Raw genomic sequence first — 13,360 nt, forward strand, 5'->3', positions numbered from 1 at the left:
AACAATGGAAGCTTCACTCAGTGTTCTGGCAGAAGAGGACGGCACTAATGATTTCCACACTGGTGCAGTCTGCAGACTTCCCTCACTCACCTACCCTCAACTTAATGAAATGAAAACCTACTATGTGAAAAACCTGCAGGAGAGCGGGGGATAAAGATGAATAAGACATCTGGGTTTCCTTTCAATGACACAGTTTATTATGGATGGATCCCTATGGCTATGTGAGCTGAAGGGGAGATCAAAGCTGGTGAGTGAAAAGCACTATTAGTGAAGAGTGAACTAATTCCGTTTATCACTTTGAGGGCATTTTAAGGAGAGTGACAGCCCTCCATCTTGAGGCCAGTAAAGAATCCACCAGTTGAATCAAGAACAATGTGTTCAACACTGATTGCAGAATGGATTGAGACTCCCCCCACCCCACCCACCAATCCCACCTTTGCTGCTTTGTAGGTCTTCCCAATTCTTCCTCCTAATATTTAAAATTTTCTCTCTTAAAAATGTAATTACAATATTTTTGCATAATTCTGGGAGGAAATGCCTGGTTTTCTTTCTGGAGGTTAATTTATCAGTCAGGATTCTACAGAGAAACAGAATGAAAGATATTACTGGAGAACCCAGAGAAATAGAACCAAAGATATTTTTTACTGTTTCTCTGGAGAAAAAAAATATAATATATAAAGTATATAAAGAGATTTACTTTAAGGGATAATGGTTGCTGTGATGGCAGAGGCTGGCAAGTCCAAAATTTGTAGGGCAGGCCAGCAGGCTGGAATTCAGGAAGGATTTCTTTGTTGCAGCCTCAAGGCAGAATTCCCTCTTCACTGGGAAACCTCCGTTTTTGCTCCTATGGTCTTCAACTGATTGGATCAGGCCCCCTATTGTATCGAGGATAATCTCCTTAAAGTTACTGACTATAAATGTTAATCATATCTACAAAATACCTTTACAGCAATAGGTAGAGTAGTATTTAACCAAACAACTGGGCCCTGTGGCCTGGCCGAGTTGATAAAATTAACCATTGGGTAGTGACCCACAGAGATTAAGACACTCCATCCCTGAACTAAAATCAACGTGCTGCAAATGAAAGCGCGCCATTCAAGAGTCAAAGGTCTACATGTCAATGATCATAATCTTCACTGAATAGGCTGGATATTAGTTACTAAAACCATTTTCCAGTATTGCAATACTCTCTTAATATTCATATAATTAGGGTCAGAGATCTCAAAGTAGACCTATTAAATCCCCTCTATTTTCACTAATGATTTCTTATCTACAATCCAATACAGGTCGGCTTCAAAGCCTTATCAAATAAATCCTTTGTTATCATTACAAGAACTCTGCAGTCTGGTTCTCTCAACAGTAAATGGTTTTTATAAAACATAGAAATGTAGATTAAAAAAAAAACATTCCCTGTTGTCACAAGGTAACCCAACTGTCTCACTGGAGGAAACTTCAGTATGTAAATGTATGTGTGGCAAGGCTGTTGGATAAGACATGTTTGTCATGAGAAGGTAATGTGTGTATGAAGGGTCGCAGTCCTAAACTTTCTATCGTCAGTGGTTTGTTAACTAGAACCAACTGTGGGAAAAGAAGAAATTATACACAATTCTCCATCATAGTTCTGACATCAGTCTAGTGGAAGGAAGTGCCTCACAGAAATGCCAAAATTATATAATCATGGTAGGTAAGTTTGAGGCTTGCTCATTTTCATTCATTGAGGGCCCACACTGAAAAGGACTAGTAGACCCACTCTAATTGTCAGCAACCAACCAGAACACCAAAGACCTTAAGCTACCATACAGGTAAGAGACAAGTATACTTAGGATAAAACAGCAAGCCCAGAAGCTTTTAAAATTTGCAACTGCTAAGCAAAAAGATTCCTAAGGCATCAATAATTTCTTTAAAAAAAAAAAAAGAGAGATGAAGCATTAATTTCCAAGAAGTACATACTACTAGCAACCCAGTCCATTTCTTGATAAAACACATCATCCTTTAATCTTGCCTGACGTAGGACCATTGAGATTTTAGGGGGTTCTAGATAGAAAGAGATAACATCTCAAGAGGGATGAACAAATTGATAAGCATATTTACAGTGACCCAAACCTCATCTCCAAAATCCTTTCATGTTCATATTCTAAGCCCTTACTTTAAAATGCGTGTGAATTTTAGATAGGTGATGTCAGTAAAAAAATAATTATTAAAAAGAGCATGACTATCAGTGAAATAAGCCAGGCAGAGAAAGACAAGTACCACATGATTTCACTCATATGTGGAGTATATGAACAAAGAAAAACTGAAGGAACAAAACAGCAGCAGAATCACAGAACCCAAGAATGGACTAACAGTTACCAAAGGGAAAGGGACTGGGGAGGATGGGTGGGAAGGGAGGGATAAGGGTGGGGAAAAAGAAAGGGGGCATTACGATTAGCATGTATAGTGGGGGGGGGGGGGGCACGGGGAGGGCTGTGCAACACAGAGAAAACAAGTAGTGATTCTATAGCATCTTACTATGCTGATGGACAGTGACTGTAATGGGGTTTGTGGGGGGGGGCTTGGTGAAGGGGGAAGTCTAGTAACCACAATGTTCTTCATGTAATTGTAGATAAATGATAATAAAATGAATATAAAAAAATGATCATGACATAAGTAATAAAAAAAGAAACCAAAAAAAAAAAAAAGAGCATGACTATATACTAATACACTAATCATGCCATATAGTAATACACTTACATACTAATACACTTATACTAGGATAAAAATGGCAGAGATCACCAGACTGAGCCTTAGGTAAAGTAACATCTAATGAGAATGAAGAGAGGTGAAGGAGAGAAAGATTAGCTCAAAGGGCATTAGTATCAGGTCAGGCAGTAAGAGAAGAGCATGAAGGTCATTCCGTGGGATCCCAGAGGAGCTCAATCTCCAGAGCCAGGAACCTGGTAATTAGAGGTCGTGGGTCACCAGGAAAACCTCTGAGAAAAGCATATAATTTTCTACAAAAAACCTTACCTACTCGAAAATAATCTTCCTTTGTTCTCAAGGGGAGGAAGAAGGTGGCAGGAGTGTGGCAGCTAAGCAAAGCAGGCAGAAAGCAAGCCAATGATTGAACATTTTGTATAACTGCACATATTCACACACAAAAGTGCATAAATACATACCTGGGCATGTATGCACACATATTTGGCTATTTAAGTGTATGCATCCTCATATTCACATCTGTATTTTCTTCAAAAAATATTGGGGCAAAGTAAGAGAGAAACTCAGTAAACTCACTAGAATGAGGGCAACAGCTGTGTGACTTTCCTGCTCATTTCCTGAAGCATGGTACACCTGACACCTCCAAAATAAACCTACTAAGGTCAAATCGAAAGCATTAAGTAGAACCAGTTCTCTGCGTTGAATGCACACAGGAACCACCCAGGGAGTTTAAAACAACAAAAAAAATACTGCCACCTGGCTCCCACACCTAGAGATTCTAAGATAATTGCCCAGGGTACAACCTGAGCATCATGAGATTTAAAAGGTCCCAGGTGGTTTTAACTCACTGCCAAGATTGAGAACCAATGATGTGAACCAGTGATGCTCAAGCACATGCACTCAATAATCACTTCAACAACACAGCCTTCTGCCCCAGGAGTGCACTGTATTTAAATGAACCCACCACTCGTGTGGCTAAGGGTGTCTTCCTACTAATTTAGAGCACCTGCCATGAATAGACACCAATGCAGCTGGAACGCAGGAAGCCAGCAACCAGGTCCTGTTTGGTGTGTCTGCCACTCTTCAAGAGTCAGGTCAGGACTTTGGAGAACTAGAAACCTGGATTAAAATCTTGCCAAGCGACCAAGTGTTTTTGTTTTTTTTTTTTGCTACAATTATCATGGAAATTACTGCTACCCAAGCAGGACTTGTGTTGGGGGGTGGCACCCTTAACAGACAGGGTCCTTTCTAGAATTTCACCTGGGAATTTAAACATCCTAGGATATAGCTTCTTTTCTACTTTCACTATAGTGCCAGGGATACAAGTTTTATACATGGGAGGTTATGCCAAAGGATGGCTCTTTTCACCAGAAAGCCAACTCCAAAGAGGAAGCTTTTGTAGCATTAAAAAAAAATCACAGCAAGTACCAAATGATCTCACTCATTTGTGGAGCATAACAACAAAGCAAAACTGAAGGAATGAAGCATCAGTAGACTCACAGACTCCAAGAAGGGACTAGCAGTTACCAAAGCTGGGTGAGTTTGGAGAGAAAAGAATTAAGCGGCATTATGATTAGCACACATAATGTAGGGGAGTCACGGGGGAAGGCAGTATAGCACAGAGAACACAAGTAGTGACTCTATAGCATCTTACTACACTGATGGACAGTGACTGTAATGGGGTATGTGGTGGGGACTTGATAATATGGGTGAATGTAGTAACCACAATGTTGCTCATGTGAAGCCTTCTGAAGATTGTATATCAATGATACCTTAATAAAAAAAAAGTCACAGGACAAATTTCAAAACATCCTAAATCTCAACACACTAAAATTTATATATACACAATTTTACTAACAACTCTTGCAAAGTCCAGCTCACATACACTGCATGCATTTCTCTCAGCTTCCTTTCTGCTTTGTTTTGCACCCCTAAATTCCTCTGGATTATCTGTGCAGGTGTGTCAATTCTCCTCGGCATCTTCTCACAATTCTTTCACAGCTATTTCTGTAGGAGCTTCAAAGAGGAACTGTTGAATGCAGTGAATTCCTGCCATCAAAGACATACTACCCTTCATGTCAAAAGTCAAGGTGGCACCTGATAAAATAAAATCTTAGATTTTTTTCTCAACTAGGTATTTCTAAAATAAAAAAGTACTAAGGAGAATAGTATTTAATGAACAGAGAAAAACCACCTGATGTCATCTAAATTTGCAAACTATTTAATTCAGAGCACTGCAAGAGCTGAGGAATCAGAGGCAGAAAGCACTGACCTGCTGAAGAGCTAGACAAACTTTAAACTAGACAAACAGTAAGCCTAAATACCATACACATCTAGCCTACAGAATCTTAGGTCATGCCCAGGGAGTAAACCCAATAATAGATTATTAAGATTTTTAAAAAGCACTGTAAATATATTTCAGTAACTGAGAGCTAAGTATTCAGTTTGACAGCCTAAATTCTGCCAAAAGAAATAACTAGGAACATAAAACAAGTTATTTGACCAACATTTCCAGCTTTCTAACTGGAAAAATTGTTATTTCCAAATTCTGGGAAGCCATTATCTCAAGGATTAGGAGACAGATATCAGGCAGGAAAAAGGACCTGGATTGACATGGGGTGTGCTGTGTAATGGCATTTCTGTCCATAATCAACTTCAGAATGCAAACTCTACAGGAAATAAATACTAAAGAAAGAGAATAAAGAATGATATTAAGAGTCAAATAAAAACCTCACATTACATCTGAGTTCTGAGATTAATGCTACCTTGTCAGGTTTTCCTAATTCAAGTAAGCATACTTTAGCATCTAGAAGGGCACTATTTTACTTTGAGATGATTATATCACTTAAAGAACTTGATTGAATGGTAAAAATTTAAAATAAAACAAAACCTTACAACATTAAGTGTTGACAAGGATGCAGAGCAACTTGAACTCATACGCATTGCTTGCAGAAATGCAAAACTGTACAGCCATTCTGGAAAAAACAGTTTGGCAGTTTCTTATAAACGCACACATATATGAGGCAGCAATGCCACTTCCAGGCAGTTCTCTTGGAAAAATGAGAAGAAACTGTGTGTAAATGTTTATAGCAGCCTTATTTGTAATCACCAAATACAGCAAGTAACCCAATGTTCCTGAATAGGTGGATGGATTAATGTGTGGTACTACCTTACAAAGGAAAACTACTCATCAATAATTGTTGATACACAATAAATAGCAACACATTTGAATCTCAAATTCACTATGCTAAATGAAAAACTTCAGACTCAAAAGGTTGCACAGTGTTTGATTCTACTTTTATAACACTGTGGATATGGCAAAACTAGATGGTGAACAAATCAGTGGATGCCAGGGGTCAGGAGAGACCCTGACTATGGAGGGGCAGCATGAGGGAATTCTCTGGGGTGAAAGAATTCTTCTGGATCATGATTAGAGCGGTGGTTACATGACTACATATTTGACAGAATTCAATGAATTGTACACCATCCCCCCAAAAACCATAAATACTTTACGCAAATGAAAAAGTAAATTTTAAAAAGAGAAAAACTCTTCTGGTTATTCAAGTATTTGTAGTTTTTTCTTTTCACCAGCAAACTTTATGGAGTCTATTAAATTGGCTACTTTTACTTTCCAACTGCCCATCTATTAATCACTTATAATCTGGTACAACTCCTGCTGTTGCACCAACAACTGAAATTCCTCTTCTGAGGAGAGTCAGTGACAACCTGGAACCATACCAAAGCCTTTTGGTTCTCTTCAGTCTTAGCGTCCTTGACCTCTTTTTTTGTCCCGCTCCCTTGGAGGGTGTGCACTGCTCAGCTGGACTTTTCCTATCTTTGCGGCTTCTCTACCGTCATCTTTCCTGGCTCTTTCTCCTCTTATGCTTTGAATATCAGCACATCCCTTTTCAGTTTTTCTTTCTAAGCTCTCCTCACAGGGTGTCAATCAATTATTCCCCTTGGAATGAATCCCAGAATCCTGACTTCTATTCGTCTCCTTCATTCCCATACTTTCAGCTGCCCATCAGATATTTCTACCTACAAATCTTTCTTGTACCTCAAAATCACCATGCTTAAAAGAGATTTTTTACTTCTCCCACCAAAAGCAGGTCTTCTTCGTGCATATTTTCATGTCACCTTTAAACCAATGAGCCAAACTTAAACCTGGAGTATAATCTTACATGCCCCGCCCCTTTTCTTTTTATTTACCTGTATCCTTTGACACTTGCCTCTGTAGAATCTTCAATTAATTGTTCTCTTCCCATTTCCAATGTCTCTGCAAAACCTCATTTCTGCAAAACCTCAAAGTTGGTCTGTACGTCACTGAACTCATCCTTCTCATATGCATCCTTTCATCTATGCACCGACTTCAAAATGAGGACCAGCTAGGTAGGTGTACAGATTTCATAGATCTAATCTGTCTGGCTGTGCAGAGGTTCCTCATGTACTCTCGCCACTCCCATGGTACCTTTCCCAAAGCAGCAAAAATCAATTGAAGAGAAAGACTTTCTTAGTTGGAGGGATGATGTACTAGCTAAAAAGCACAGCTGAACTCTTCTGCTGGACTTTGCAATCAAGCTTTCAAGGTTCATGGGTACAGAATTACTAATTAATCATGCTTTTAATCAAGATATGTTATTTTCAAGAATCATCAACAGTTCCCCACTGTCCACAGAATAATATACCAACCTCGTAGCCTGATCTTCAACGACTCCACAATTTGGTCTCAATGGACCATCATTCCTAAATAATCTGCTAGAACTCATGTTTCCTGTTGAGCCTCACATGAGTCAGACTGACCAAAATTTCACTCTTTCCCACATCTGCACCTTTTCCTTCCTTTCCTGTATCCTACTTTACATATCATTTATCCATTTTTTAAAGTTTAAATTAATTATGATATTCAGCATGTCCTCCCCAATGACCACAGCCAGAAGTAATTCTTCCTTCACTTGAACTCCTCATGTGGGTTGTTTTCCTTACTAAATCCAAGCATCGTGTCTTTGTCAACCTTCTAGCCACCATAACGCTTAACACATGGAAGGTACATATTTCTTGCTCAAATTATTCTAAGCCTCAGTATTTTCAATTCTTAAGTCAATATAAAGAGACTTGAGTTTTAAAAAATAACCCCTTTCATATGATTATGTTTCATGAACCAGGAGGCAAAAATGTTAGAATTTTTTGAGAACATACCAATGTAAATTAGTGTTTCACATGGATGCCTATCTAATATCAAAATGCAGGTTCCTGAGCACAAGTGCCTTGTCTAATAATAATACTTCCATCCTACCTACATGTAAAGGTAACAGCCAGCTACAATACCACGGGAAAAAATGTTATCCAGTCACCTGAATGAAGTATTACATGCTTAGGACTGAATTCCAAAAGGGACAAGTTCAATACCAAATTGTAGTCTGAGCCCCTACCTTACAATTATTTGCTAATATTTGTAGACCCTTAGAGCTGAGACCTTAAACATCACTTTTTAATTTGGAAAAATGCAGTGAAGGGTTGTAACCAAGATCACAAAGAAAGCCCATGTTCTTCTACTGCACAGCCTGCTACGAAGTGAAAAGTCATTTCTCCCAAAAGATTATCAACAGAATTCACAGACACAGGTATTCAGTTATTCCTGTGCATGAAAGTGTTGCCTCATGAATTAGGCAAAAGCAGCTTTAAACCTGACCTTAATTCTGTAGGATTTTGAAAAAGAAGCTATCATGTTGGGAAATCAGCTGGGCACACTCTTACTTGAGCTCTTGAGCATCAGCATAAACTAAATACACAAAACTTGGACAGAGGCAGTTTTGTTAATATCAATCTTTCTTACTTCTCAAAATAATAGCCTGCCAAGGACTTGATGTCCTCTAGTGGCGAAATCAAAAACTTGCTCTAAGTCAATTTTTTTTGTTCCGTTCTTTTTTACCTTTGGCTATGGAAGAAAAATATACTGAGAGACCCATTCGTCCTCAAGAAAAAGAAAAGGAGTCTCCACACTTAATGTGATTTGACTACCTTTGAATAGAAGATAAATATATGCTGGCAGAAACATGGTTTTTAAATGTTGGATGTGCATAGTACCTTTCAATATTTAACAAACGTCTCATTTTATAGTTGTTATGCCACCAATTTTCAACTCATCTTTGATACACACACACATCCATAGGCTTATAATTGTGAATATAAATCGTCCTAAATTAGACCACAGTCTTTGCACAGGAACACAAACACTAAGAGATCTTTAAGAATAGACTTTACCTCATAATAACCAGATCTAAAAAGGGAATAAATGAGTCCCTGAACAAATGTTGCCATTTGAGGTGACAATTTTCACCTCCTGACAGTAATAAAAGATAGAAGTTGCCATTCCCCCAACTCTAAAAAAAATCCCAGCTCCATACAAATTTATGTGGTCTATCTCTCATTGCATGGAAAGTGTTCACTTGTCCTCAGTTCTTCCTCAAGAGGAACTGCTCTGTTAGGTAGGTATAGGTTTGGTGGGGGGAGGATGTGAATTCAAGTTCATTCTTTGCTGCTATCTTGGGACTTTCCTCAATATATTTTTAACTTAAGAAACTGCCCAATTTTTCCAAGTAGCTCTCACTTTTGCATTCCTTAGTAGCCTGACCCAGACGTGTACTGACAGGACATTCCCGGCACACAGCCCTGCAGGAGAGGCAAGGACAATTCACTTCGTCTCTAACTTAACCCTGCCCCTGACCCTGGTCTGTTACCTTCAACTTCAGTTACACCTAACAGTAACGGTAATTCTAAATTTAAAATGACCACCTTAACCCTACAATCCAAGGACAGCCATTACCCAGTCGGGTCAGTTAAATCTCTTCATACACACACACAAAACCCACGCGTGCCTGTGTCTCTACGAAATGTTTACGTTCTTGAGACCATGTTCAGTATAAAATTTTGCATTCTAGTTTTCCATCCTCGTAAAATCCGTACCAATTTCTTCCGTTATTAAACCTATTTGTAAACCCCTCAATAATCTTAAGGTGGAGACAGCAGGATCTAAATTCATAAGTTTGACTTGTGATTAAGAAAAAATGATTTGCAGCATTTGGATGTGTATATTGTGCAGTATGTCCATAAGAATAAGGTACTACATTGAAGTCCTATATTCAGATTTAGGTAATATGTTTTAAATATATGGAAAATTCCTGAGTCGTTAAAATTCAAGCAACCCTCCTTTGCTCACTCAAAATATTACCACCTAAATTTAAAAAATTTTTTTCACCTTTCTTCTGTCTTTGGCACCTGCTCACCAGGTGCTTCTGAACGGTAAAAACACATTAATCCAGCACTTGAAAAATAGGAAGAAGATGTGGGTCAGAAATAAGTTTTAGCTAATTTTAGCTAAGTTGTAAAGTACCATTACTCAAAAGACAATAAATAAAATTTGTCGCTTGGAAATTGAAATTTCTCGGCGAAGGTGTGGAAGAATTGTTTTATATGAAGTTGATGGTAGCCGATTAAATTACTCTCTTCATATAAAAAAATATTTTACGGATAGCCACGTGGTTGATTGTATATTAACTGTCGGAAACATGACCAGTTCATTCCTTAACATGCTCAGGCACTGAAAGTGACAGTTTGTAGTTTACTTATATCTGAACAGGATGTGCACGTGCATATCCTAGAAAGTACTTTAGTGTTGTTTTTAGCGTAAATACGTGTGTATTAACTCACTGGACAATTTTGTGGCAGCAACAGTTACTTTGCGGGAATTCCCCACCAAACTATTTATAGACACACTGAGTAAGGATGGGGCCCTCCTGCTGCCCTCAGTTGGGGGGAGACCAATCCCCAAAACGGAGCTCAGCAGGTTCTCTAAAACAATCACAAAGGCATCTCCTCTTAGCCACCCCTTCTCCACCCCAAACTAAAATAATAATCTACCAACCTTCCAAACACATTAAGACAAAATAAATCACCCTACCGGAAGTAGCATGACTTCAAGGTAAACAAGTTCAAGACACCTTGCCAGACTTAACCTCGGGTATTTGGTTGAAGGGATTAAGTCATTAGACTTTAGGTGCCTAAACTCTTCCTAGCAGAGCAGATAATATAATTTGCAAAGACTGCTACAGCTTTTCTGCAACTTTCTTATTAAAATAAACGTACCATCTGAATAGGTGGCTCTTTTATTTTTGGAAGGGGGGTGGTTTCAACATTTAGTAAATAATTGTTTCCGATTTTGTGTGTATGTAGACATAAAACACATTGCAACTAGGGATCCTACAATTTGAATTCTTTTTAAAATAAACTGCCTCACCGCCCCCATCCCAAGTGTAGGAAGACACCAGAATCAGTTTCCCGACCAAGAATAGAAAAGAGGGAACCAGGAGAGACGGATTTGTAAGAGTCTCTAAAGAAAAAAAAAACTACCACGAAGGAGAAAATTCTCCATGTAAGATGGGAGGTGGGGGGTGGGGGGGGGGAACTTATTGCCTTGGAGATAGGAGGCCGTGCAGCTAGTGGATTGGGGACCTAAGGCCTGACCACCTGCGCCGACGTTCCTCCCTTGGGTTGGCGCTTGGGCTAAAAACACGATCTCTGGGAACCCTTTCAAGTCAACGAATCTGTAAGCGCGACCGTCCCGTAGCCGCAGCCCCCACCACCCGCATCCAGCCCCTGCCCTTCGGATCCCCCGACTTCGGTCTGCTCGGCAGCGGGTCGTACCCGCGGGCACTAGGGCGGGGGGCGGCGGGGGCGCTCCCCTGCGCCGGGGCCATCCCGCGACCCAACACCCGCTGCGACCGGGGAAGGCGGGAGGAGGTGCCCGAAACGGATGATCCTGCCACACGCACCTGGCCGAGGGTTTTCCGGCTAGTTGTTTGCTTTGGGGGATACAATTTCCCATTCAACTGAATCAAACCCAGCCCGGCAGGTGGGAGGGGAGGGCCGGCGCTTCCCCTCTTCCTCCTCCCGCCCGCACTCCCGGGCGTGTTTCCACCTGTTGTGGGAAAGCCCGGGAGGAGGTAAGAGGGGCGACCGGAACGAGGGCCGGGGACCGGCGGACGTGGGCTCGGCCGGCCCGGCGCCGCGGAGGGAAGGCGCGCCCCGAACCCGGGTGCGCGGCGCGCGGGGCCGGCCGATCCGGGCCGCCCCCCGGCGTCCCTCGCGAGCCCACCGCCCCCGCTCGCCGCCCTCCGCCCCCGCTCGCGGGACCCCCGCCTGCTCCCGCCGTGTAGTCACCTGCTTCGCTCTGCACGGCGCCGTCGCCGCCCCTGGGGCTGTCGCCGCCTGCTCCCAGCTCCGCCATGGTGCTCCGATGACGCGCCCGGGGAGCTGCTCCGCCCTCTTCCTCGGCCGGGCTCCCGCCGGCCTCCCGCCTCCCGGGCCGAGGCCCAAACAGGTGAGCGCCGTCAGGGGAGGGCGGAGGAAGGAGCGAGGAGCGAGCGAGCGAGCGCGGCGGGCTGGGAGCCGCCTGGACCCTGCGAGCTGGCGCGCCCCCTCGCGGGCAGGTGCAGCGTGGCAGCCGCTCCGACGGACGGGGCTGGGTCGGGGCGGCCGGAGCGGCGGGAGGAGCCAGGCTCCCGGCCCCGAGCTTCGGGCCGCCGTGCAGACCGCCGCCCGCTCTTCTCAGAGGTCGGCCGGGACGTCGGCGACGCTTGGTGGCGCCAGGACCTGGGGCGGTCCGAGGATCAGCCCACGTGAAATGAGGGCCGCGGGATGTTGTTTGCTCCCTCCTGAACTTTGAAGCGGTCAGGTCAGTTTCGGACGCGCACGGGCTGGAGTTCGCGGTGACTGCTGGAAAAGAGTGTAATGCCACGTGGAAAGGCGAAGTGCACGGACTGCACTCCACGCTGGGATCCGGTCTCCATCTGCGTTTAAGACGCCATTTCTGTCGACCTACTTATCTTTTCACCCTGCCTCCTGTCTGATGAGCCCCAGAGCACAGGACTTAGTGAACCTTGCATCCAATGCTGTGGCTTTTCTCACTCTTGGCTTCCGATTAGTAACTACCTTGTGACTTCCGGCTTGCTCAGAAGAGTGGGAAAAAAGCAACAATTTCTTTTTTGAAAGAAGCGCATTAGCTGAGGAAAAACCAATGTCTCCTCTAAAAGGCAAATAAACGATAAGCAACAATGCTGAGGGGGGAGAAATGTACCCTGTATAAATGGAAACATAAGGAACAAGTCGAACAGTGACCAGTTCTGCCAGGCACTCCCACAGAAGTGCACTCCCACAGCTTCGGTTGAGTGAACTTAACAACCAGCCTCTCAACAGTTTAAAACTCTCCAGGACTTCAGCAGAATCTAATGAAAGTCCTAGAGGGATTGGGAACAGTGTTGGAGTTCCTGCTTAGGAAGACAATTCTCACCATCCTAGCACGAAAAACCCACCACTCTGAGCACAGGAGTGGGCTGTTTTTATTTGGTTTACTCCTTCACTGGCTGACTAGGTAGAGCTTTTGATTAAGGGACCCTTTAGTTTGTAATTGCGGGTTTTCCCTCAGTGCCGTTTCCACAGTGGATTAGGCAAACTGATCACTTAGTAAAGTCATCTTCCTAAATGAAATTCAGATCATTCTTACCAGACTTCTAATAGATAAAAAATAAAGCACCAGGTGGGTGGAGGTAGTTTTAGACCTCAGCGACCTCAACAAAGATATTTTTTACTATGTTAAGAACTTAATTCCTTT

At 42.4% G+C, this 13,360-nt stretch overlaps 1 protein-coding gene across 1 annotated transcript in view; it reads right to left on the reverse strand.

Annotated features, from left to right (window-relative positions):
* The window catches only part of MAP7 (microtubule associated protein 7), a 165,553-nt gene extending 152,974 nt beyond the window's left edge, over window positions 1-12,579 (reverse strand). The window contains exon 1 of the mRNA XM_036994672.2: window positions 11,911-12,579. Coding sequence (XP_036850567.2) covers window positions 11,911-11,977 — 67 coding nt within the window. The 5' untranslated portion in view covers window positions 11,978-12,579. The remainder of the gene's footprint in view (window positions 1-11,910) is intronic.
* Between the last annotated feature and the right edge of the window lie 781 nt (window positions 12,580-13,360).

The sequence above is a fragment of the Manis javanica genome, chromosome 13 (genome assembly GCF_040802235.1).
Source record: "Manis javanica isolate MJ-LG chromosome 13, MJ_LKY, whole genome shotgun sequence".
NCBI lineage: Eukaryota > Metazoa > Chordata > Mammalia > Pholidota > Manidae > Manis > Manis javanica.